The 25339-nt window shown below is 40.3% G+C and overlaps 3 protein-coding genes across 5 annotated transcripts; 1 reads left to right on the top strand and 2 right to left on the bottom strand.

Moving 5' to 3' along the window:
• Nucleotides 1-528: 528 nt before the first annotated feature.
• hnf4a (hepatocyte nuclear factor 4, alpha) lies at nt 529-18665 on the bottom strand. 3 transcript variants are annotated; one of them, XM_049753779.1, is made up of 11 exons: nt 18434-18665; nt 16470-16555; nt 5069-5243; nt 4906-5000; nt 3960-4066; nt 3737-3892; nt 3005-3092; nt 2738-2890; nt 2343-2579; nt 2151-2273; nt 529-1417 (listed from the first exon to the last, which is right to left on the bottom strand). In XM_049753779.1, coding segments are annotated over exons 1-11 (1365 nt in total). In that variant the 5' UTR covers nt 18436-18665; the 3' UTR covers nt 529-1274. The 3 variants fall into 3 exon arrangements, with proteins under 3 accessions (XP_049609736.1, XP_068505992.1, XP_049609735.1); XM_068649891.1 differs by lacking the exons at nt 16470-16555; nt 18434-18665 and adding an exon at nt 13408-13544; XM_049753778.1 differs by lacking the exons at nt 16470-16555; nt 18434-18665 and adding an exon at nt 6812-6969.
• Nucleotides 18076-20458, top strand: LOC125988491 (ORM1-like protein 2). The gene is made up of 4 exons (XM_049753781.1): nt 18076-18197; nt 18877-19050; nt 19271-19422; nt 19872-20458. Exons 1-4 carry the CDS (start codon nt 18120-18122, stop codon nt 20005-20007), a joined length of 540 nt encoding a protein of 179 aa, XP_049609738.1. The 5' UTR covers nt 18076-18119; the 3' UTR covers nt 20008-20458.
• Nucleotides 20459-20631: 173 nt separating this feature from the next.
• nemp1 (nuclear envelope integral membrane protein 1) lies at nt 20632-25015 on the bottom strand. Its single transcript, XM_049753780.1, has 9 exons — nt 24875-25015; nt 24203-24324; nt 23852-24068; nt 23696-23768; nt 23535-23628; nt 23336-23450; nt 22882-23107; nt 21826-22002; nt 20632-21671 (listed from the first exon to the last, which is right to left on the bottom strand). The coding sequence occupies exons 1-9, from the start codon at nt 24984-24986 to the stop codon at nt 21479-21481; spliced, it is 1329 nt and encodes a 442-aa protein (XP_049609737.1). The 5' UTR covers nt 24987-25015; the 3' UTR covers nt 20632-21478.
• Between the last annotated feature and the right edge of the window lie 324 nt (nt 25016-25339).

Here is a 25339-nt window from a genome sequence, read left to right as displayed (position 1 = left end):
TTTCTAACTAGTTATCATTTACAGACACAAAAGATAACATGAAATGCTTAAAAGCGCAATTTTTGATTGTACATATCCATATTGCTATAAATGGAAGAACTTAAGTGACTTAAGTCACTCAAACAATTTGAGCTATAGTTGTTCTCATTATTATATTTGTCCAAAAAAATGTACCTTCAGTAAATAACATAACCAGGAGCCACAAACATGCATTTACAAATTTGTTAACTAACTTTCATCATAGTTGCTTTTGAATACTGCAATTGTCCATATGTGAATGAATTTATATGCAAGATATAAGTTAATGAACAATTAAATCACTGAGATCTTTGTGGTGGACACCCCCCATCGTTTCTCTTTTGCAATGATTTTATGGCTGTTTATCAGTCCAAAGAAACATGTTATCAGTGACCACATAGCATAGCCACGTTGCACCATCATAAAAAAAAAAAAATCTTATTCAGTCTCTTTCATTTCATACTCTTTGTTGAGCATGTACTGTGAATGACATACAGCTCGAAACAAATGCAATGTAAAAATAGACCTTGATTTATTAGTTCATCTTCACATTGTACGGCAACACGTTTGCTCGCTTTTAAGGCAGTACAGGGTACAAGGCACACTTGACTTTATTATCGGTTCAAACATAACATGAAAGTATTTAACACAAAGTATACACAGCTAAAATAAAACTGGAGCACTTGTACAGTGTACCTGCGAAAGTAGTTTTGAATGCATTATGTCTTTCTAGTCAATCAAACAGGTGTTTGTAGTTTTGTCTGGGCAGCGAAATAAGCAATTTCTTACATATTTTTTTTCCTTTAGTTTGGATAAAATACATTTGTGACTTGACAGCATTTTTTTTTTCTTTATCACAGAAGAACTCAAAATATAAAAACACAAATAAAACACAAAACAGAATGCAAAGCCCTGTAACATTCATAAAATACTGACATGGTCCCGGCGCCATGTCGACCATGAGCTTTTTCGGCACACGCTGAGGACATGCCCAAAAAAAGAAAGCCAGAAACATTGTATTTACACAAAAAAAAAACAATGTTTGAAATGCCAATCATACATAAAACTCGTCTTCTTTTTTTTTTTTTTCCTGATATTTAACCGCAGTTGAAGTAGACTCAAAATAGAACCGTGTAATTACTTTCAAGGCACTTTAGCTACTTTATGTTTCTCTCAACTGGGCAGCTTCAAAGCTGTTTATTTGGAAAAGTACACAAACACCCAAAAAAAGTATCAACCGTTCAAGTAAAGAGTCATTAGATGGCCTCTTGCTTGGTAATAGTCGGCTGAGGGATGGAGGTTGGCTGCTTGGGGACAGTTGCTATGACCCCTTGAGCTATTTTGTAATGTTCTGAGCTGGACGCTGTGGGCGGAGACGGTATTGGGGTTTCCGGAGTGGCTGCAGAGCAGAACACAAAGCAACAAGAACCAGTTAAAAAGACAGTTAGTGAGTGAGTGAGTGAGTGAGTGAGTGAGTGAGTGAGTGAGTGAGTGAGTGAGTGAGTGAGTGAGTGAGTGAGTGAGTGAGTGAGTGAGTGAGTGAGTGAGAAAGTGAGGACTCAGCATAAAAAGCTCTTTCTATATTTACTCCCCTGCGGTCAAGCTTGTCTCAAGATAACACCATTTTCAGATAAAGAACAAGCACTTTTGTGAAATTTCTCAGCGCATTAAACATGTTAAGAAAGAATAACAGAAGTTTTCTTTGACAAAGTAAGCCAGATTAGTTTGCATAAAGAATTTAAAGGATTATTCTGCCGAGCCTTTTCAGCGACAAATGTGGGGAGGCTGGTTGGGAGGGGAAAAACCTGAAATGCATTCAACTGCAATGCATTCATTAAAATCCATCCGTTAGAGAAGTGTAGTGTCAAATTATGCTGTTTGGTCTAATTCACAATGTAAAAAGTGGCGGCCATCCTTGTGGACCTTTCCAAAATAAAATGTGGAAAGAAGACATTAAATGTCCCTCACAAATAAATTCAAGGAAAAAACAATGACTAATGTACACATTCTATTCTACTGCCCGCAAAAAAAAAATCTAACTCAATTTCTGCAGAACCCATCATCTTATTTTCAAAACTCATGCTGCTTTGCTCCTCTCTAATTTCTGTTTCATTTAGTTTTTCTGTACGTACAGATTTGTCCGTTATGGATGGGTGTCGGCATGTTGCCGGCCACGATGACGTTACTGCTGAGGTGCTCTTGAACCAGGTGAGGGTGGAGAGAATGAGGTGCATGTGGCGCTTCATTGGCCGAGCCTGGAAGACAAAAGCACACATCATAAATGGCTGAGACGAGCCACTATGAAATCCAGAACTTCAACTCACCTCCGAGAAGCATCTCCTGTAGAAGATTGTCAATCTTGGCCATGCCGAAAAGTTTGACGAACTGGATTTGTTCAATCATTTGCCAGGTGATGCTCTGCAGGGTAGGCAGCAGGAGTAGCAGCTCCCCAAAACGTCCCCGACAGTCGTATTGCCGGTCGTTGATGTAGTCCTCCAGGCTGACCTGGACTTGGTATCGCATCCGTTTGATCTTTCCGGGGTCGCTCAGACCTTTTGCATCTGTGGAAAACACAAGTCATGTCTTTATGTAGCAGGGAATTTGAGGTGTCATTTAAAAAAAAAAAAGAAGATGTTGTGTGAGGTCAAACACCAGCCTAATTTACATTTCAAAAGATTCCAAAATAGACATGGTGGAAATTCAAATGTGCTTATAGTACCTGGATCAAAGAAAACAATGGCCTTCAAGCAGGCGTATTCGTTATCATCTATTTGAAGCTCCTGGAAGGGAAGCACCAGTTCATCCAGGATCCTTACAGCAACCCGGCCCACCTCCAGCTCTGGGCAGTTCCTGGGAATGATGTGATCATTTCCTGCAACGCAATCAACTCTTACTATGGCCACAAGAACATCATATGAGGTCACTGATAACAGGAGTGTAACAAGAAGCATGACAGACAAAAATGTCATTGAGGTGCTGCTTTTACCTAATAAGATAATATCTTTGTAGAGCATGGACCTCTTTGCAGCACCGAGCAACAGATGTTCTCCAGCATGAGCTCGAAGCAACGCCACCTGCAATAGTGATGCTATTTTTACTTCAAAAGATCTGCTGCTATGGTAACGGTTAGATCTTGTAGTGTTGACGTGTTTTTCCACGTTCCCCAAAACTTGATTTGACAAGATTAGCCTGACTGAGCAGTCCAGGATTGACAATATCATTCATTAGTATTTTGTGTGTCTAAATTTTGGAGATAAATAATAATAATGATAAAAATAATAAATAAATAAATGTGAAAAATCCCCATGTTGTTTTTGGGGCTCCATAGTTCTATCCTTTAGGGGCTGCAAGGAAAACAAATCCCTTCCGAATATAACATCAGCAAATGAGTGACCAAGAGCTGGTGATCACACTGTTAATGATTCAGCACTTTTTCTCTAAGGAGGGATGTAACTTTAAAACCGGCTCATCATATTGTAACTGAGGATTAAAATACATTAACCACTCTGCATGGAGCGTGTACGCTTGCAGGCCATGAGAAAACCCTTCTCCAGCCCTGCAGGTTTTAATCATTTAGCTTGATTTCTTTCAGCGCATGTTTGGAGAGAACTTATTTGGGTAGACATGTGTCTTGTGGATGGATGTTGTCGTAGCAGTAAGCTGGTTGATGAGTGACCAGAGTGTCTATACAACTATGTACACTGTGTCTGAGTCTTACCTGGTCATCCAGGGGCAGGTCACAGAAGGCCGGGATGTACTTGGCCCACTCCACCAGAACGAGCAGCTGCTGTTTCATGGACTCGCACACGTCCGTGATGGTGGCGATCTTTTTGGTGCGGATGTCGCCGTTCAGGATGGGCGCGGGGGAGCTAATCTGAACGAGGCACGGTTACAGGACTAGTGGTCACTAATGAGGGTCCGTCGTAAAAGCAGACTTGTACCTGTCTTGACAGCACGTCTGCTTGGATGAGTGCATTGATGGATGGTAAACTGCTGTCTTCGTAGCTGGATCTTCTGGTGCTGATTCGGTCTCTTTCGTTCTGCACGGCTGCACACATTCATACTACGTGTTAGATGTGTGCTGAAATCAGTCAGGCCAAAACACCATGAGAAGGATTGCTCCACATTAACAACCAACATTCTGATACAGTGGTGATGAGAAAAGCAAGATGGTTTAATTCAAATAACCTTTCCCCATTGAAATGAATAGAAATGCAATAAATCCGTTCCAGCCCCTCCCAAAAAAAGACCAAAATACACGTTTAACATATTTTGTAGAGGTGCAACAATTAACGTATTTATCATTAAACTAATCAACTATTCTGATCATTCATGATTCCAATAAATTGAGAAATCACAATTTCACACTGGTCTCTCTTGATGATGTCAGCACCCTTCACTCACTGGTTGGTCACATTTACATTCATGGTAAGTATTTTGATCATATTTTTTAGATAAATATTAACTGTAAACACTTGCTGAGGTTGTAAATCCACAGATGTGTCTTTTTTATATTCACGTGTGTGTGTGTGTGCATGCATGGGTGTGTGTGTTTAAGTAGTATTGATGGTTTTCATAATAACCATTGGCTAGTGGTAGTATTAAGGACCAAAATCCCAAAAGGTAGTAAAATTTAAACTTTCTGGCCCTCAAAGAAAGGCTGCTGAGTCATTTGTAAAGAAAAATAAGACTTACAAGGCTGTCAAGTTTATCAGTATATGGCTATTATTGCTCAGAGGTGTTTGCTCAGCATAAGCCGCTCAGAGAATTCATCACCCCGAGGAGTGATCATTAACAAACAACTCCTCTTTAGGCGTTGCGACACACCCGAGCACCAGCGCTGTCACTTGAGTGAGGGAAGCGCAAGTCGACATTTCAGTCTCGTACCTTCTTTCTTCATGCCAGCCCTGAAGCATTTCTTCAGTCTGCAATATCTGCACTGATTTCTCTTGTCTTTGTCCACAATACATTGTCTGTTGAACCTGCACGGGACATATTTCATGCTGTCATTCGGTCACAAACGCATATTCTACCCTTCTTGGAATCCCACCTGCACGAGTACATGTGGTTTTTGCGAACGCTGCGCCGAAAGAAGCCCTTGCAGCCGTCACAGCTGGATGCGCCGTAGTGCTTGCCCGTGGCTCTGTCCCCGCAGATGGCGCACATGCTCCCCGCCGTCAGGTGGCCAGTGGTGCTCATGTTGGTGCTCTCAGCTGGCGAGGAATCTGCACAAACACGGGGCCACGTTCAAGTTCATACACATTGAGGGTTTCGGGTACATTTCCCAAATGTTTCCCATAACTGACTAAAGAAAATTAAGGAAGGGCATTTTAGGAAATATTCCAAAATGGGTATTAATTTCAGGATTGTAATGTATATCGTGTGGTCAGACAGCTTTTTTTGCACACAAGGACATTACAGTTCCTTCACTGCTCCACCCTCCCTCAATTAATTGCTTGCTTTTGTTCGATTTTCCCAACTGTATTTAACGTCCCTATTAGGCTCGGTAATTCCCTTGGAGGTAACTACGTGTCACAAATTTGCACACCTATAGGATTAAAGGGAGCAAAGACAGTGCTCATAAATGGATGATCAAAACCATCAAGAGACCTCCTTGAGTAGCTCACGCAAGTGTTGAGGTGGCCAAAGTATTCACACTCTGTTTTTAAGTACAGGTGCAGATACTTGTTCAAATAAAAAAAGACTCGGGTAAAGTAAAAGTATTGATTCAAAGCCAAACAGTGAAGACTGAAACATGCAAGGGTAAAAAAGTAAACGATCACAAATACCGCCAACAATAGCCGTTTGATAACTAGATATAACACACTCTGCGTAGGAGTACAGATACGTGTGTGTGTGTGTGTGGGGGGGGGGGGGGGGGGCACGTACTATGCTGCTTATTGCCAATTGAAGAAATGCTAAGAAACGCTAGCAGCTAAGCATTTCTTGACTTATCAAAGCAACGTGTGCACATATCTTTGCACGCAATGTGAAGTGGCAAACACAGAAAAAAAAAGCAAGATTGATAAGTGAAAAATAGACCTATGTGTTTTTTCTCAGATCAGATGACCACATTTTTAACAGTAGAAAGTGGTGCTTTTTAGACGTTAATGTATTTGCAACAAATTGTCGTAGCAGACAACATCAAACAATTCTCTTCAAGGCTACAGATGGGGAAACTCCTGCTTCTCCCAATCTATTGCTATTAAGCCTAATGCTCCGTCATGACCCCAAAATTCAAGATCATAACCTCAGGTGACATTATCGCTCTGTGTCATTGGAAGTTCAGAAATCTGGTTGTAAAAGTGCTCAAGTCAAGTACGGATATCTGAAAAAAATATTGACAGTAATGAGGTAATTGTACTTGGTTGCTTCCCACTGGAAGTTTCTACAAAGCATTATGAATGTAGGTTGGGTTCAATCTGATGAGTGGCGACAGCTTTCCTGCAATCTCCCGACCGGCTCAATCAATCACACCCTACCGCAACACCTCTATTGATTGAAGGAGGTGAGCAGACCTGGCATGAAAAATTACTCCTGGGAAAAAGCTTCTGCACAGTCAGGATGGCAGCCATCCGTCATGAGAGAGTGCATGTTTGAATAAGGTGGAAGCACTTAAAGTATAAAAAGTAAGTGGTTAAAAAAAAGAAAAGAAGTAATGATTATGAACTTGGGTAGCGGAGCATTTAACAAGAGCTGGTGATCTGAAGCCAGTCGATATCATCCGTATAGCTGCTAAATTCAGGCAGATGACTCCTGAAGTCCGGCCGAAGTTTGAGAAAGTTCCGCTCACCTGCGCCCATGGCCAGCACATGCATGTTTTCAAACTCCAGCGTGGTGTAAGCTGGGTCCAGGGCCTCGCTGTAGTCTGCCATGTCCATGTCTGCCAAAGTGATTCTCCACTACCTGATGGTGTGATGGAAAGACTCGTCCCAGAAGCTAATGCGCCCCCCCACCACCACCCTGCTCCTTCTTTTTCTCCCCCCCCTCCCTCCCATGAACACCTCCAACCACCCCCTCCCTCTTTCGACCCAATGGCTCCACCCAGACGTGGAGTTTGACGGGGACCTGACAGGAGACTGACATGAGCTGGCGTCCTTCCCTCGTGCCGCTAACCAGCCAAGAGGCGGGGTGACTGTCGCTGGTTGATGGTTAACTAACCTCTTCAATTGCGAATCACTGTTTTCGCCCCCCCCCCCCCCTCTCTCTGAAGAGATAGCACAACTTTGATATCTTCCATCCTCTTGTCATCAGCAATAGTTCAACAATTCCTCCATGAGAGGTGAAAGACTTTACCTTATGTGGGTGGCACATACAAGTCCAGCATCCACCTAAGGGGGACCGAGGGGCATGGTCATATCCGTCCATCATATTCCACAGCTACTAAATCTGAGCTAATGCCCGCATAATGAAAGCCCTAAGACTTCATTGGTTATGAAATAATGCACGAGAGGCTTGTGATTGATCAGCACAAAACAATCCCTCACCACCCCCCCCAAAAAAATTGCACGAGTTCACTCAAGCCAAGAGCGCCTGTCTCAATCAATCATGAGCAATGAGTTCATTATTCTTTGCAAATTCTACAAATGAGAATAAAACAAAAAATCTTTTTAAACATGACCCGTGTATCTGTCTGTTTGGTCTTGTGAAAAAAAGACGGAATCAAACTGTTTTAAACCATGTACATTTGCATAAATGACAGACCAAGATCACTCAATATTTTTACTTACTGAGAAGAAATAAAAAGTTAGTTGTCGTTGTACGCATTATACAAATATATATATGTATATATCATATCAATATATTATATATTATATTTACATCTATATATTTTTTAATGCAAATACATATACATATATATGTGTGTGTGTGTGTGTATATTATATATATATATATATAATTTTTTTTTTAACGATGTTCATTTGGCCATTTCTCATGGCCTCACCTGAACATACAGCATGCATAAACAATCAATATTCTAAAAGTCACTCATTAACTGGCGAACACTTGATTGAGGTTTCCTCTTGGCCAGTAACATTATATTGGAGTAACTTGCAGTTGCAATGCAGCATACAGTCTTGAAATCCACTCCACATCAAAATAAATTATACAATACAAATAATATAGTTTCTTTAATGGTGTCATTTGTTATGACATTTAGATTTTTTTTTTTTTTGCATTTCCTGAATAAATAGACTGAGCATTGAATTAAAAATCCTCACATCTCAGTGACAACTAATATTCATTGCCTCATGTCTGTCTTGTGGTTCCTGTAGTTAATTGTATTATCCAGTCAGTCTGGACTGAAGTTTGTGAATCAAGCCTGTTTTATTTGTGCACAGTGGCCTCAAACAGCAAACAGTAGTGTTGTATTTGAAGAGAAAGTGCCAGTACACAGCAGCAGGTCAACGATCTGCAGTTCAGCGAGCAGTAAACCTCCTCGTAGGCTTGAACTTGTTAACTGTGCTCTCGGCTAAACCGAAGCATCGTAAAAGTATTTTTCTTGAGCTTGTAACGCTAAACGGTAAACATGGTCACTGTGAGATGTACGATGATTGGATTTTGACAAACCCTCAACCTCACTAATCCAATCACAAACTGAGGTGATTAAAAGCAACAGAATGCCACAAGGCTTGTGGCCACATGAAAGGTTGCACTGATTAACTCACGTGAAACTCCACCTTGAATTAAAAATTAAATTAATAAAAAAGATTCGACATTGGTGTCATATTTCAAACGGCATCGCTTGCACTAAAATTTCCACACAAATCGCACAAAAATCGAATCGAATTTGTGAAAAGAGCAATAGAAGGTACTTCAGTCATTAAGTGATTTATTGTTTGATTGTGGGTCCATCCATTCAACAGTTCTAATTCATCCGAATGGTAAATTTAATTTTAAAGTTCACCCAACTGGAGGTTTGACCAGCAGCAAATTTTGGATTGTGGTGTAAATTGGAGACAGCGCACGTCACTAAAGATTCCTGTGCACAAAAACAGGGCCAAACTGTTTTTGCGTGTGTACAGAGGTCATAGCCTCTTCCAACATGTTCGATCTGTTCTTCTGCAATGCTCTTATTTGCTCAAGAAGTACGCTGATTATTTCAAAGCGGAGGGGGTTGAGGTGGAGGTCGAATCAGCTTTTCCTGTACATGAGTCACCACCTGAGTAAATCTTATCTTGCCTGCCATTAAAAGGTTTGTATCGCTGCTCCCATCTGAGTTTTCTGTGAACTCCTCAAGAAAAAGTCATATAGTGTAGAGGACTATAAAATATAATCTGCACGGTTATAGCTTTCTTAATCACGAACTGACAAAATGTTACGAGATTTCAGATAGGGCAAACAAGTTTGAAATTCTCCCATGTCGTCAATCTCAAATTGCTAATGTCCTACAGTATCGTTGATGTAAGGTGGAGGGATATTAAGGTCGAAGTCGATACGGTGGCTATGCGTTACGATGAAAACATTCATTTTCGTTTTCTAATTTGATTGATAAAAGTACATAAATACAGACACAACTCAGTCCATGTCTCATTTTTTTTAAAGGGACACTAGCCCAAAAAACATGTAGGGCTTGATTGATAGTAAATAATTAATCTGGCTGGTATAAGAACTCAAAAGCTGAAAAATACACCACTATATTGATGACACATTCTTAAGTTTTCAATTGAACGGGTGTGTCCATAATGGCCGCTAATCATGGAAATGACGTTACAAGTGTGTCCGCTCATTATTGGGACTGCAGATGTAAATTAGCATTTATGCTATAACCTGGCACCAAGAATTTTTTTCTGACTTTGTTTTGTTCAATGTGTTGTTGTGCACCATCCCAGTTCAAATAGCATAGCATAGCATAGCATAGCATAGCATAGCATAGCATAGCATAGCATAGCATAGCATAGCATAGCAAACTATACTGTAGCAAACCAGGACACATTCGCAATTACATGGCATGTACCAAATTGATTGATTTATTTGCATAACCTAGCAATTTAATCAAAACATTTTCCCTTTTGGGGGGACTGGTTAGGCTAAGGACACAAGTCCCGTGCCAAGAACTAAACAAGCGCTAATGAGCGTCACGCACGTTGTGCGCTTTCCGTGCCACAGGTTGCCATGTTGAATTACGACGGGCCACAAAGCACTGTCTTATAATCAGTCACCCAAACCCCTGCCCCGAGGGCCAAAAGTCAAAGAACCACCGTGGCCTGATGTAACACATGTGCGAGTCTCCCCTTTCAGACTTCAAACTCCAGTTTGTGAACAAAGTCCTGTCTATCTATTCCGAATCGGAATCTCCGACCGCTGAGCAAATTCCAGTTGCAAGCGCTGCCTATTTGTAGCTTCTCCTCAATGACTGCCTTTCATTCTCACACGTCCCATCTCTAAGGCAGCAGGCATAGCACGTTAACACCTAAATTACGGGAGCCGGCAGCGAGGAAAAGGAAGTACGGGGAACCTGGGACTTATTTTCATCCGCACGCAGCAAAGGAGCCGCTTTGTTTGTGAGTGTTGATAAGAGCAAAGCCAGAGGAGAGAAGACAGACAATGTGCTGGCTACAGCAGAAAGGAGGCTGCTGCTCTGCTGTCATGCAGTAGATGGAGCAGATAGGTGAGTGCATGGAGTGTCGTGGCAGCGACCGTGTCAACAGATAGTTATCTGCAAATAACAACGCTTATGCAAGTCACACTGGCTGACCGAGGGGGGGAGAAAAGAAAATCATATTTCCGAGCCGCCAGCAATTATGCATGTTATTTGGATGCTCTTTTCTGACCATCAATTCCAAACAAAATAGTAATAAGACTAATAAGTCTTATTATGAATTTATTATTAGTAAGTGTTAAGTCTAAAAGAGTAATAAGTAATAAGATTATGTTTATTTCTGAAGTAACAAAGACTCTTGAAAGTACTTTTTATATTCCCTGTCCGCTTAAAGCGGGTGTGTCAAACTCATTTTCATTACTCGCCATTATATTTGTTCTAGGGGTCGGCCATCTTAAATACTTGGACCATTTCCCACAGACACACAATTATTCGGAAAAATAGACGCTTGGTTAAATCAAGTAGAATGTCTGTTTAAGTTCTCCTCAAGTCTTCCTCGTGTTCATCAAATTAAAGCTATTTAAAAAAAAACTACAGCAAACTAAAACTACCGTTTTTTCCATTTTTTTTAAAATGCATATATAATGGTCGTCAACTAAACATCAATTTTCTCTATTTGCTGGCTAGCTTGGTCCCTATCGTACGGTTTTATGTGGTGAATGTGATTTTTTTTCTTCAGTAATTTATTTTGGGATTTATCAATTGTTTGCCAAAGTCGATTAGGTCAAAAACACATCAGTGCTTGTGACACGTAATTTGAGCAACAAAAAACAAACAAATTTGCAAGAGCATCATAATCTTCCAATTTAAATTACATTTAGAAAAATACACTAATTTAAGACAAACAGAACCCTAACCCCGACCTCGCTTAACTCTTTTTCCTACACCTGCCTTAGTTGGTATGATAATGAAAAATCACATTTGGCAATTATTTTTTTGTTGAATCCAACTTAGACATTTTCAAACACCTGCTTTGAAAAGTAACGATCAACGTGTTCGCCGATTTACTGACACGTTGATTTATAATTCATTTTGGTTTTGCATTTTCTGCACGGACAACATCGTCCTGTTTTTGGATAACTAGATGTGAATTAAAACATGTTTTTAAATTAATTTTAATTGACAAAGACGAGAATTGGTTAGAGTTGGCGCTACCAATGAATTAGCAACAAAACCCTGAAGGAGTCTTATCGTAGCCATTATCCTAATCCTAACCCGTCTTTTCTTGTCATTTGACATTCAAGGATAACGATAAATATGGCTTGTCACGAAATCAAACCTGAGAGCAGTGCTCAGATTGTTCTTACTCGTGACATCTATTTGGTTTCAGGCTAATCATAAACCACAAGGGCCTATTTAGCCAGCCAGTACCACGCCATATTACAAGACAATAAATAGCTCCGATAAAAAAAATGACCGAGTTATGTACTTGGGAATAGACATTGCTGCTTTTTCCGCTCTGCTCGCTCGTGACGTGTCACATTTCAACAAATGTCCTCACCATATTTTTGTCAAAATGCCTGCGTGTCACATCATGTCAAAAAGTCACCTCCGTGCACCAAATAAGTCAACAATTGCGTCAATAAACACGAAGAGCCACATAAGACGTGAATCAATCACAGCGTGCGATAAGCTCCCGCAATCATTAACTGTTTTGCTGAGGATTCACATCCACCTGTGGGCCGACCGTGTCAGCGGCTCTTCTCCGGGCGAGCCCGCCGAGATCCTCCGGATCGTCGATCCGCAGCCGGCTTAAGGAAAAGTCACTTAACCGAACCATCGCAGCTCTGTGCAACTAATGCAAACTGTAGCCATATTATACACTGCACAACATGCACACAAATTGTTAATTTGTGACGGTAAATTTGGCATAACAACTGCACTAAATACAAATTATTTGGATAATAATCACTCACAGTCTCTCACACACAACTTAAAGGCTCTCATACGCCAACTACAGAAAGTCTCTCACATTCACTCCTGGGACACTTAGTATCCACATGACTTAAATTGGAAAAACATTCAAATTATTATCCAACGATCAATGCTGACTTAAAAATTATGCTGACTATTAATATCTATTGCAAAACCACTCACAATTTGCAAAACTCTAAGCAGTAACACTTTTGCAATACACACTTTTGAGCTCCCAGCACTCTTTTTGCAGAACTGTAAACACAACTCACTGCTTCTATTTAATTTCCAAATGATAAGCACATGCACTCATTGTGATACGCTACTCACTTATCGCTATTTTTTATGCTATTCTGTAACTGAGTGGCCACACTTTCTTTGCTAATTAGTCTGAGCAATAAAATAAGGTAAGCTGTCCGTATGGAGGACAATAAAGGGAAGAATTGTTACAAAAAATGTGCATGAGCCATCATAAAAAAAATTGTAATGCACAATTCAGATTTTCCTGTAGTGTAAACCCAACCAAAGTAATGTGTGGTGGGTCTGAGGATGCACCACCCCTCTTCTCGGATGGATTTTTGCACAGCAAAGAAGAAGAAGTACTTAGAATGAAGACGCTGCTGCCATCATGTGGCTAAACGCTATTGAGGCACACGTTCATTAGCTGAAACATAATCAACTCATTTCACTAGAAATTGCAACTTTCTTTCTTAACTGTTATTCCTTTTCTCGACACATTCTACTGCGGTAGCTTTGCTCTCTGCACGGCCGGGCTTCAAGAAGCACAAGTGGCAGCTGCTGGTTGTGTTCCCCCCAGAAGGCCTCCTTGCAAAAAAAAAAAAAAAAAAAAATGCAATCTCTTTGGTGTTTACCTGAGACGGAGAAGCGCGGCATCCCATCTTGACCGTACATCCCGACGCTCAGCCGGCCTGCGGGGCAAAGGCCCATGAGCTGAGACCAAACTCCGGCCTGAGACTGGACGCGGATGTTTGTCTGGGCCACGAGGCGCTCTGCAATAATCCACTAATACCTGTCACAATGAGATTTGATTGGACGCTGGGATTAGTAAGCGTCAAGGGAGCGGGCTGATGCTTCCCTGCGGACCGGCCCGCTGCAAGTGAGATGCTGAATTCACTTGCACTTGACCAGAGGAGCAGTTGCTCAGTTGGATGCAATTTGTGCAAAACATGAGATTATTTTGCATTCTAATCCTCTTTGGTTGGACTGTACAAATGCTTGGAGAGCTCACGTTCATGAGTGGGACTAATTGTTACTGCTTTGTACATTTGGATTAGTACAGACAAAAGTATTGAGAATTTATTTGATTTCCAAATATCAGCATAAATTTATTATTTTTACTTTTGTACATGACTCGCATTTATCTACTAGTAAAGGTAAAACCAGAGCCCAATCTGCCCAAAAAAGTGGGTGTGCACACTTGTGCAACCACATTATCACAGTTGTTTATTTTCACTTCTTGAAAAGATTGTCGAAAACAAATAATTGAGTTGTGAATGTTGTATTATATAAATATACTGTTAAATATAAATATGTATGTACGTATATTAGTGTTTTATTCTATTCTATTATTCTATTTTTTGGTTTGTTTTTTGTAATTTGTTTGTTTCAGAGAGGCCAGGGATAGGTCAGCACACACACACACACACACACACACAATATGCATCTCGTATCTGGAATGTTTTTTTTACCATCAACGATTTTCATTGTCTTCATCATTGTATTATTATCAGTACGAGCATTATTATCAGTACAAGCAAGTGCTGATGTGCAGTAGCTGTCGGAAGGTGATGCTTGTGACGGCTTCTTAAATATTGACCCGACTGGAGGAGTCGTCGTTCTTGGTGGGCAAACAGACGTGGCCATGGAGGCTGCTCAACGGCTGTTGTCGTGTTGACATTCAGCACAACACGGCCGTTTACGACCGTTGAGCAATTCAGCCCACACAAATCTCACACGCTGTCGCTCTCTTTTGGTCAGATTGAGTATTCACAACCTGTTCGAGTACAAGTACACATACTCGTGTAAATAAAGAAAGTCGAAGGCCTGATTCAACTCATGTACAAACTTAGTGTATATGTAGATGAAGGTAGAAAAGGACAAACGCTGAAATGCACTTAAATTAATCAAATTATTATTATTATTAAAATTATACAGTGTACCAAAAGCTAATTTTGACTTGAATGCATCAGTACAGATTAAATTTTGATTGGAAAAACAACTGGCCACACATATTTACGTATAAGTTTGTATCTTTACAAGTAGGCCCAGTTCTACCAACCAAGCTTGTACTCCAAGTTTCTGTTTCTACCATCAACCAAACTTCTGCCTTGACTACCATCCAAACATTTTCTCCAGTTAAGGATCAATCCATTGAAAAAGCCACAGTCTCTCCAAACGAAACATGGCCTTGCCCGAACTTTAGCCCAATGATTTTTCACCCTTTACAAAAAGCCAGACTCCAGAAACTCCCTTTTAACAAAAAGGAAGGGGAAACAAACAGCAATAACTGACACACCCGTCACACTAGAAAGTAGAGCAGAGTTCTGAGAAGGTGAAATAGAAAATAAGGCTGCCCCAAAAAAATGTTGTAGCTACTAGTGCCCAGTGGCACCTTCTCCACATTCTTTCACATAAGTATATTTTAAGTCCCATATGCTGCAGAACCACAGCAATATTTTGAACAACAAACTTTCAATATCTTTAGTCATTTTTATGACCTTTTTCCCCATAATATTACAATTGCACCCTAAAGTAGGTTCAAATTAACCCAGGAGCACAGGAGTCCATAGTAACATTACACTATTTAAAATGATGTCATGAATTTCCTGTTTGTGTTGCACAGGTATTTTCCATGCAAAGTTAGAGAGAGATGTAAAAAATAATACTTGGTTATTTGTCACCACAGGCCTTGCAAGTAAATTTGCAAAGTGTATGCAAGTTGTTGTTTTGCATGTTATTGTCCAATCCGGACCAAAAAAAAGCTTACAGTGGGCTGCTGCCAAAGAATGCATTTGGAAGGCAAAATACTTTTAGATAAAATGACAGTCAAACTTACAGAAGATGCTGATGATGTTGCATTGAGCCGTTTCGGTTGCGGACAGACTATTTCATCACACTACTATTTTTTTTCCACTCATCTTCCATCTGCCCAGCAACTTCATTTGCAGCCTGCGTCAGTATATGCAAATGATTCCATTAATGAACATTGGACCCAAAGCCAAACTTTATAAAGGTCTTTTGGCTGCCGCTGCTGCTCTTCATTATTAATTTTCTTTTACTTTTCACTTTTACACTTACAGCTTGAAAAACATGCACTCGAAAATAAGGCTCGTTACTTTTTTTTCAGCCACTTTGGATGATGATGTAAAAATGATGGCGATGGGAACTTTCATTGAAATTTACTTATAACATGGAAAAAAACAAGGACAGGAGCAACATGGACAAACATCAACCAGGGAGCATCAGCAACGATGACACAACGGAGAAGCAAGATATTCCCCACCCAATGTCCTTATTTAAGATAATTGATTTTTTTTGGGGGGACACACCTTGTGATGATCTTTCTCCAATATCTTCAAGTATCTGTTCTTGTATTTGGATGTTTATGCACGCATGTCCATAAACGAAATTAAAAAAACAAACTTTTGCTGTCTTATCCACAACAATTTGATTGCGCAACACAAGCAATAACCACAATCATCTCAAATGACGACATCCATAATGGTAGCCACTGGTGGGTGGCAGCTTCCTGGGCCTGGTTGACAAGCTTCATATCAGTGACACACCTCCCCGATAAGCGGCGTGTGAAAAAGCCAGACACGAACGGCCCCGAGCACCAAAAAGCTAAAGAAAAGCATGGGAGCAGACTTTGCGCGCAATCCGCTGAGTTGGCAGAATTCAAGCGCGCACTCACCAAATGGCCGTTCCACACTGGAGCCCACTTGAGTGTTTACGTTGACCATGTCCTCCTCCTCCAAGGTGTCCTCAATTCTCTTTTTCCTACAAACGTCAGGTGTGAAATGTGAAAGTTTGGCCGCAGGCGGACGGCCGTGTGACAAGAGTGTTGGTGGAAGGTAAGGCCGGACCGGCGTGGCTGCTGTTATCTTATTGATTTTCCTAATCTGGGCAAATGTGGGTGGGGAGGTTAAACAGTAACCAGGCTCTTATGGACACCGATCTATATAGCAGCTGTAACTATGGCAACATGATGATAGAAACTCAAATAGACATCAAGTTATGATGTGCTTGCCGGGTTTCTTTCCCATCACTGCACAGCATCACAAATCGTTCGCCGAATGACATAGCTGTTTGGAACTTAGTCACAGTATCAGTAAAAATACCTGTAAGAATTAAAATTGTGTCTTCTTTTCTTCATCTGTTAGTTTGTCAGTTGTCCAAGGTAATCCCCAAAAATTAAATCGAGGTAATTGGACTCCTATTTGTTGAATTTCTTTTTTTCTTCTTTTCCTAACAATGAAAAATTGCACAACTATAAAATCAAGACTCAAACATCCAGAAATCCCCTGATTTTTCCATAGCAGACCCCTGTAGTGTTGTCTTCTATTACTTGCACTGTGAAACACTTTATGTTGCTTTATAACTGAACTATTGATTGGTGGGTTGACATACTGTATGTTAATTGTGGGCCACATCAAAAAGAGAAGAAAAAAAGGCTCGTTGGTGAGTGCACTCACTCATGTGCTAGCATATGTGAGGTGCCGCTGATTGGCTCATCCAGCATTTTCGGCCATAAAAACAGCATCAAGCTCCAGATTTATGGCCGAGAAAATGTCAGAGATGAACAGAGCGACGCAATGAGCTGAACAGCAATTTATGCTCCACAAAGTGAACAGCACTGGACACTGCACTTGTCAATTCATGTTTCTTTATAAAACCATCTTATTTAAAGATACTTTCTTTTAGTAAGTATTTTTGTGTGTACATTACACATCCAGTTCAATTTAAAAGCCAAACATATCTTACTTAATGCTATTATCATGGTATTTTTGTGACTATTGATTAGATAATACGTTACTGAAATATGTTAGATAATCGTGTGTATATTTTCTCTCATAAAGTCATATTTTCAAAGTTTCACATATTTAAAAAAGGTTTATTTTTTGTTCAAAGTAATGGAGCACCATCAAGAGTGGTGTTAAGATTATTTATGTATATCCTAAAAAAAAAAAGAGAGATTTATTTTGCAATATCATAAATGTTAAACCACTTTACCTCATAACCAGTTATTTGGATATATCCCGCCGACCAGTAAAATAATTTCAACGCTAATCAAAATTGAACATGGCCTCACGGATTTAAGAACGGGTTTAAAAATGAAAAACAGCGCTACCTCGTGGTCAGGAAGGTAATTATGGAGTCGGGACTGTCTTTCCCAATATGAACAAACATCACAATTGTCTTTCCTTAATTTAAGAAGATAATTTTTGAAAGTACAGTGCCTATGTATTCTTTAAAACGAAATGAGAAGATAAAAAAAGTAGCTTGTAACTGTAAGTGCTCATTCATTTGGTTTCATTCGGGATGAGAATAAGGCGTTTGACAGATGTATGTGGGACAGCCCGAGAGGGTGGGGTCAAACCCAAACGAATTATTTCCTGGTCCTCAACGACAACTCGCGAAGGTAAAATTTAAAAACTAACAAATCTACAAGAGTCGGCCACACTTTATACGTTTTAAAGGGCAGTTTATCCCACTTGCTTATCGCCATCTACTCGCCACCACTCCTACTCAACGATAAATGTCACGTTTACACTTTAGAGCCGTCACTTACAAATGTTAGTTAGCCAGTTAGCATGTGAAAAGTATGTCATGTAAGGCGTGCAGAACAACCTCAAGAAGTTTTTGTTTTGTACTTACATCCACGTCTTACTCTCGCACGATCACACTTAATACCTATTTCACGTTGTAAATGTAAAGTTGATTATTTTTTTCTTTGAGTTCTTGTATTTGGGAGTTCTCTCCCAGGGAGTGCTTTATTTGGTCACCATTAGTGTTCTGGCGAGCGGAGTCATCCGCCATCAGAGGGTACTGGCTTTGATAGATGTTTAAAGATGTTATTTGAACTAAATAAGGGTTAAAGGATAATGCTCAGCATTGTTTTTTTTATTGTTAAATGTTGATCTAATTTTAAAACCCCTCTGTTTCAACAATATGCCAACAAAAAAAAATATTCTGTCATGTTTTGTTTTATAATCACCTATAATAGTAGGTCTAGTAATCTTTTTTTACTAGACCTTAACCCTTGTAGGTTGTAGGTCTAGTAATCTTTTTTCTTTTGTTGCTGACGTTCCTTGTGCCAGATGAACGTGGGCGTGGCTCACAGTGAGGTCAATCCCAACACGCAGGTGATGAACAGTCGTGGCATCTGGCTGGCTTACCTGCTGCTGACTGTCGTGCTGCATGTGATTCTACTCAGCATTCCCTTTTTCAGCGTGCCGCTTGTCTGGACGCTCACCAATGTCATTCACAACCTGGTCAGTTACCTCACTCGCCTGGCAACTTTGCTGCCTCCCGGCCCTCCAGGCTGATGCACACGCACGCAGGCTGTTGAGGATCTCAAATATTGTCAGACATGTCCAGTATAGAAATTAGTTGGGTTCTCACAGTCATCTCCCAAAATGTCATTTTAATAAGCCTATAGAAAATGTGAGTTAGTTTCTATGTTTCTTTTCTTTTTGTGGGTTCTGAGCGCAGGCGATGTACTTGTTCCTGCACACGGTGAAAGGCACGCCCTTTGAGACGCCTGATCAAGGCAAAGCACGCCTGCTCACGCACTGGGAACAGATGGACTATGGCATCCAGTTCACCGCCTCGCGCAAATTCCTCACCATTTCACCAATCATTCTGTAAGTACGGACAAAATTGTGTTGTTGGGAGAATACACTTTTTCTCGGGATAAAAAGTCAGAATCGGAATCATATTTTTCGAAAGAAAAGTCATTAAGATTACAAAAGTGTTAAGATATTTGACATTTCACAAAGAAAGCCATGATTTAACAAGATCATTTCCCTAAAGAAAACTTAGTTCACATTGTATTTTATTCTGCAAGTAATGTTTTTATTCCTTAAATAAAATAAAAATTTAAAAGGCACTATGTTATCAAAGGAAAAACATGTGACTTTTTCTACTATTTGGTTCCAAGACAACAAATTAAAAATCACGGCTTTTTATAATTGTACATCATAAACATTTCAAATTTTTTAATTGTTGTGACATTTGTCGGTTGTTATTTTGCCCTGTGATCACTTTTGGAAGGAACTTTACATTGACATGAGGCTGTTTCCTGTCATGGCAGGTATATTCTGGCCAGCTTCTACACAAAGTACGACGCGACACATTTCCTAATCAACACGTGCTCCCTCCTCAGTGTCCTATTGCCCAAGTTGCCGCAGTTTCATGGAGTGCGAGTATTCGGAATCAACAAATACTGACAAATGAACGTTGGAGTGTGATGACTACAAACACTGGACTTACAGTTTCAGTTTTTTCTTAAGTCTGGAAGCTTTTGGTACAGTCTGTAAGTTGGAAATATTATGTGCTATTATCAGAGGGCTTTTATTCAATGACACATCTTGCTGTGGACAAAGCAAAACTTTTAACCTGCAGCAGATTTTGCCATTTGAGGCATGTCACTCACTGGAACGCCCTTTTGCCTTCTTTTGAATCCAATGTTGTCTTGACCAAAATGAAGACTTTGTGTGTATATATGTGGACTGGCTGCAAGTCTGTAAACTTATGGCCATCCATGCGAATTGTTTCCATTGATTGTGAGATTCCACCTTTTCTTGAGTATGTTTTTGTGAACTATTTCTGTTTTCATTTTACACGAAGGCAATAAATCTTTGCTTTTTGCCCAAAATAAAAATTGAATTATTGAACCCACACATGACAATATAGATTTCAATATTTCATCGTTTTAGGTTTTGTACATGATCATTTTTATTCATCAACTTACATCAGAGTACTTTGCCAAAAGGCGATCTGGAGTTATCGGAGGGTTTTTGAAGACTAGCTTCCAGCTGAGCAGATGTTAAGAGACAAAAATCCCACTTAGAAAAGATTGACCTTGTTATTTATTTCACAATTGACAGGTGGGCAGGTATTTCAAGAGACCCAACTATTTTTTTGTACAAACATAAAAAATATTTCACATACAGTACAGTGCAAAAGTCATACGCTTTGTTATTTAATGAGCTTTTTCCCAGTAGTCAATATGACTTGTAAAACATGAACAAACGGCACTCAGCAGGTTCACACAAATGACTACATGAAAATTTGTAGAAGAGTGCTGTGTGAAAATCAACCACTTCATTAGTGTACATTCTTTTGTCAGGATTGGGTTAAGGGTGCATTATTAGGCTATATGTTTTTTTTTTTTTAATACCACTTGTCTTCCTGTCTAATATTGGTCGCTCCCATCTTATTAGCATCCTCCATTAATAAAGACCCTGCGAGCTAACCAACAAACCCAAATCCCTCTAAATTGTTTTCACATGTATTAATCGTCCATCCTTGATGAAGGGCTGTACTCTTTATTGGCATTTTACTTATGCTCAATGTGGCATTGCAAAAACAAATGTAACCACGGCCTCAATGTGGAATCGTAAAAACAAACGTAACAGCGGCCTGAGATTCTTGCACAGTACTGTAGGTCCGATTAAAAAAATAGAATGTTTTCCAACATGTCAGTGCGTGTCTTACCCCAAGTCAGACATCAGCTCACCCAGGGTTTAAGTTTTGTGGCAGCCGAAAGCAAAAGTAACCTCACCAAGCTGTGAATTGCCTTTTCTACATTCACATCTGGTAAACGATGACCCTTTGCCCGGCAACTTTGCCGCACACTAATGTGACCTTGTATGGCTGACACTCTGCGGACTCTCTGCTGATGAGCGTCAGCGCTAGTTAGTGTCGGAGCGCCGGGGACCCATCGTAGTTATTGAACGGCTTCTGCTCATGCCTGCTTTCGATTTGACACAGGTCAGATAAAGGTTCCTCATCATCCGTGTCAAAAAAGTCTTTCCAGCCGTACTCTTGCGCGTGCACCGACACCTCGTTAGCCATCAGGTGGGAGGAGCCCTCGATGAAATCGGCAAACCTGGACATTGGACAGATCACATTTGCATGCGTTTTCTACATAATGCGGACTAAAGCAAACATTTCATCTATTTCAGACTAACTTTAGGACATTTCCAATGGGACTTGGTTCATTTTGGGGTGTATAAATGTGGAAGTTAGATGAAAGTGGGCACCTCTTGGGGGACTGAAGCCTGCTGACAGCTTTCCATGGGCTGCACTCCCTGCTGTTGCAGTACTTGCGCAGCTCATCCAGCGCACGCAGCGTCTCCTCCTCTCCTTGCTTGCGATACTCCTCCTCGGTCAATAGGCGGCGCTTCTCCGGCTTCCAGCGGACACACTGGCGGATTTTCCTGGACAATAACAACAAACTAAACTTAATTTACAATATCACGAGTACTCGTGTTGCAGTTGGTGAAATTAATCTCGAGTGAATAGAAGATCACTCCACTCTCGGGCTACTTCTACCCAACATTTAAGTGCTGTCTCTTGCTCTGATAAGAAAACAAAACACGTCTTATCATTCTTAACTGTATGCAGATAAAACAGTGATTGATCTATCTGAGTGTCAGTCTCTTACCCTCTCTGGCTGAGTGCAGCAATCACATCAATGAGTGGATGAGTCTTTGTTTTCTATGCTAAACTTCAGAGATAAAAGGTCAGTGCTTGACGTGACTCCACATCATTGACAACCACAAGGCGAGTGTGAAATCTTTGTGATTAGGAAAGGGTCTGAATTTTAAACGCCTCCAATTAGGCTGCTTATCAGCAAACTTTAGAATCAAAGCTCTTCTGTCCAAACATGGCAGTAAAACTGCGTCACATATGTTTTTACAGGACGGAACAGAAAATAGAAAATCAATCCAACAGCTGTAGCTGGTCCAGTTCTTCAACTGGACTTAAAATTTACAAACTGGTTTTACTGTGAGTATAAAACGTTCCAGTTCGTCCACAAAGCTTGTCATGGCCTTGGACTGTAATATCATTGAAGACTTTTTAGCTCCCTGTGAGACTTCACAATCCTCTGGTCATCTGGTGTCAGCTTACTGAGTGTTTCCAGAGTCACAACTTATCAGAGTGAAGCAGCAATGGGTTTCTGTGCTCCTCGACCTTCTGAGATCTGGTCAAACCTTTGCAGCATTTGAATTTGGCTTGAGAACTTCCATTCACTGCTGTTTTCTTTTATAAGTAAAAACTATTATTTCCCCACCTTTGTTTGTTTTTTTACTCACCTTATTGCAGTGACGGTCATCACGAGGGGGTACTCTAAGTTCTTGGCAAACACGGCTGCCACGATGATGGCGAAGGAAACTTGCTGAATTTGAATCCCCAGATAAATAAGGAGCAGGCCGAACAACTGCAGCGTCCATGACAGGATGTTGATGCTCTTGTCGTCCACTAGAGGACCATAGCGGTAACACACCGCAAAACTGATGAAGCCAACTACGCCCATATAACCTGCGGTGGAAAAAGGACATTTTTAAGCTCCATCTTAGACTTTTTTTGTAGCTCATAGAATGAAACATGCTGATTTTAGTCAAAACAGTAAGTCTATAAATAAGAAAATCTGAGAAATGGATCATTTTGCATTGGTCCTCTCATATTTGCCATAGATTTTCAACTATTGCGGTCGGGGTCTTTAGTTCAACGAGGGTTGACTGCATTATCTGTGCAATTTGCACGTACCTAAAGCCACGGGCCAATGTTCTCGAAGAATAGTGTGGAGGTTCCTGCAGACGAGCTGGATGGCGTACACAGAGAAGGACCAACCGCCGACAATCAGTAAATAAAAAGGGCTTTTCTGTGGAAACATAAAGGGTATATGCTGTTTTAGAGCCCGGTGTATACTTACTGCTCTTTCCAGTAGAAGGCTGCACAACGTTACCCTTGGCAAAAGACGAGCGAGGATGAAAAAGAGAATGATGAGGGAGGCGATCATTCCCGTTGTCATGCCGGCTGAATAGAAAAAAACTTGACTCCTATAAAAGGATAAATAAGTTAGGGACAAAAGAGAACTGTCTCAGAATCTTGCGTAAATCAAATTACCTGCTAAGGGAGTCGGCGAAGAGAAATAGTGTTACGCCGACGAGGAAAACCAAAAACAGATAGATGTCAAATTCTGGAAAAAAAAAATGACAGTCATTGTGTTGGCCCAATGCAATTAACTTTTTGACATAAAATATGGATATTAATGTGACATACTACGCAGTGACTTCACGGTGTATATTGTATTATCGCCGAGCTCGATCTTGAAACACGTCTTCTTGCTGAACAAGTTGATGTTGATGGTGGTCTCGTTGTGGCCTTCGCGCAGCAAACTCTGCAACCAGCTCCATACGCTGAAGCGTTCCAGCTGCTGCAACTCCTCCTCACCTTTCACCGTCTCCACCTTGAACACCTTTGAACTCCAGATTCGGACCTGGAAGATTAATATGGGACCAAGGGACATGGATGAAAACCACCAATAGTTTTTAGTTGCTAACCTCTCCTGAAACTGTAAATGCTGTTCACTCAGAAGTAATCATTTGTCACACAATTGCTCATACAACCAACCTGAATTCTCGTCCAGGTTTGCCTCCAGTTTGGTGCAATGGAGTTTGTGTAGCAAAAGAGGTTGGGGCCCGATTGACGGGACTCCTCTCCATCTTTGAGATTGATTATTGGAGGCTTGATATCTGCGTTGCGAGACCACAAATTGTTCATTTGCAATGCAAGGAAAACCAAAGCAGATTTTGAATACATGCAAGTAGGTATATAATCGTTCTTAGCTTACAAAGTGGACTAAAGAAGCCGGAGAATAATAATGCTGGTCTTGTGCAGATCAATTAATCTTTGGAATTTAACACATTTATCTAATGCGAGGGGGAAATATATCTGTGAACTGGATAAGAAAAATGATTTCATTCAACACTAGAACAAATGTGTTGCATACAAGTAAACTTTCCTATACTTTCCGTGGAGATCAATTTATCTATCATTGCGGAATAAAGAAAAACACAGGGATGTGTCTACTTCTGTGTGATTTGCGCACACACAAAAAACAGACAATATCAATATGATGACCGATCAATATGATATCAATATGCTGTATGGTTGTAGTAACCATAATCACGCACTAGCTAACTTGCTCCCAGCTAAAGGACTGTTTTGCCGCGTTACTCTGTACAAAATACTGATATATGCATGTGTGCGTGTGTCTAAATACATAGTTACGTCACATATTACCTGCAGCCTGTAACAAAGTTAGAGCTAAAGACAATAACAGCGTCGTTAAAACTAAGGAATAATTATTCCCTAACGTGAAGCTTCTTCTTCGCTCTTTCATGCATCCCGCCATGATGATAGCACCAGCTTGCTGTCTTTAGCCCCGCCCTTTCCTAGTTCGTTTTTTGCCTCATAATAAAGACACCCAATCAGAATATCGCACTGACAAACCAATTTTTTTTTTAATTTGATAGCTTTATTTACAATTGTACTCCATTCAAACACGTGGTTTTGGGTGTTGCTGTAAAAAATGACGTTTGAAACGTTCAAAATCAGTTCAATTTCGGTACTACATAGTTTATATATGTTATTCCAGACTTTGCGGACATTTTCTTTCCCATACAATAAATACTACTACTACTACTACTACTACTACTACTACTACTACTACTACTACTAATATTAATAATAATAATAATAATAATA

The sequence above is a fragment of the Syngnathus scovelli genome, chromosome 2 (assembly GCF_024217435.2).
Source record: "Syngnathus scovelli strain Florida chromosome 2, RoL_Ssco_1.2, whole genome shotgun sequence".
Classification (NCBI taxonomy): domain Eukaryota; kingdom Metazoa; phylum Chordata; class Actinopteri; order Syngnathiformes; family Syngnathidae; genus Syngnathus; species Syngnathus scovelli.
Note: the sequence above shows the minus strand (reverse complement) of the source record. Positions and strands in the feature narration are given on the sequence as shown.

Excerpts from the sequence above, each read along its gene's own strand:
- LOC125988491 (XM_049753781.1), top strand. The coding sequence starts at position 18,120 with ATGTATGTGGGACAGCCCGAGAGGGTGGGGTCAAACCCAAACGAATTA. Across the intron at positions 18,198-18,876 it reads CTCAACGACAACTCGCGAAG|ATGAACGTGGGCGTGGCTCA; the intron begins GTAAAATTTAAA and ends TCCTTGTGCCAG. Across the intron at positions 19,423-19,871 it reads ACCATTTCACCAATCATTCT|GTATATTCTGGCCAGCTTCT; the intron begins GTAAGTACGGAC and ends CTGTCATGGCAG.
- nemp1 (XM_049753780.1), bottom strand. The coding sequence starts at position 24,986 with ATGGCGGGATGCATGAAAGAGCGAAGAAGAAGCTTCACGTTAGGGAAT. Across the intron at positions 23,769-23,851 it reads CACCGTGAAGTCACTGCGTA|AATTTGACATCTATCTGTTT; the intron begins GTATGTCACATT and ends TTTTTTTTCCAG. Across the intron at positions 21,672-21,825 it reads AGGCTTCAGTCCCCCAAGAG|GTTTGCCGATTTCATCGAGG; the intron begins GTGCCCACTTTC and ends TCCAATGTCCAG.
- hnf4a (XM_049753779.1), bottom strand. Across the intron at positions 5,001-5,068 it reads AACCACATGTACTCGTGCAG|GTTCAACAGACAATGTATTG; the intron begins GTGGGATTCCAA and ends TGTCCCGTGCAG. Across the intron at positions 4,067-4,905 it reads GGCTGGCATGAAGAAAGAAG|CCGTGCAGAACGAAAGAGAC; the intron begins GTACGAGACTGA and ends GAATGTGTGCAG.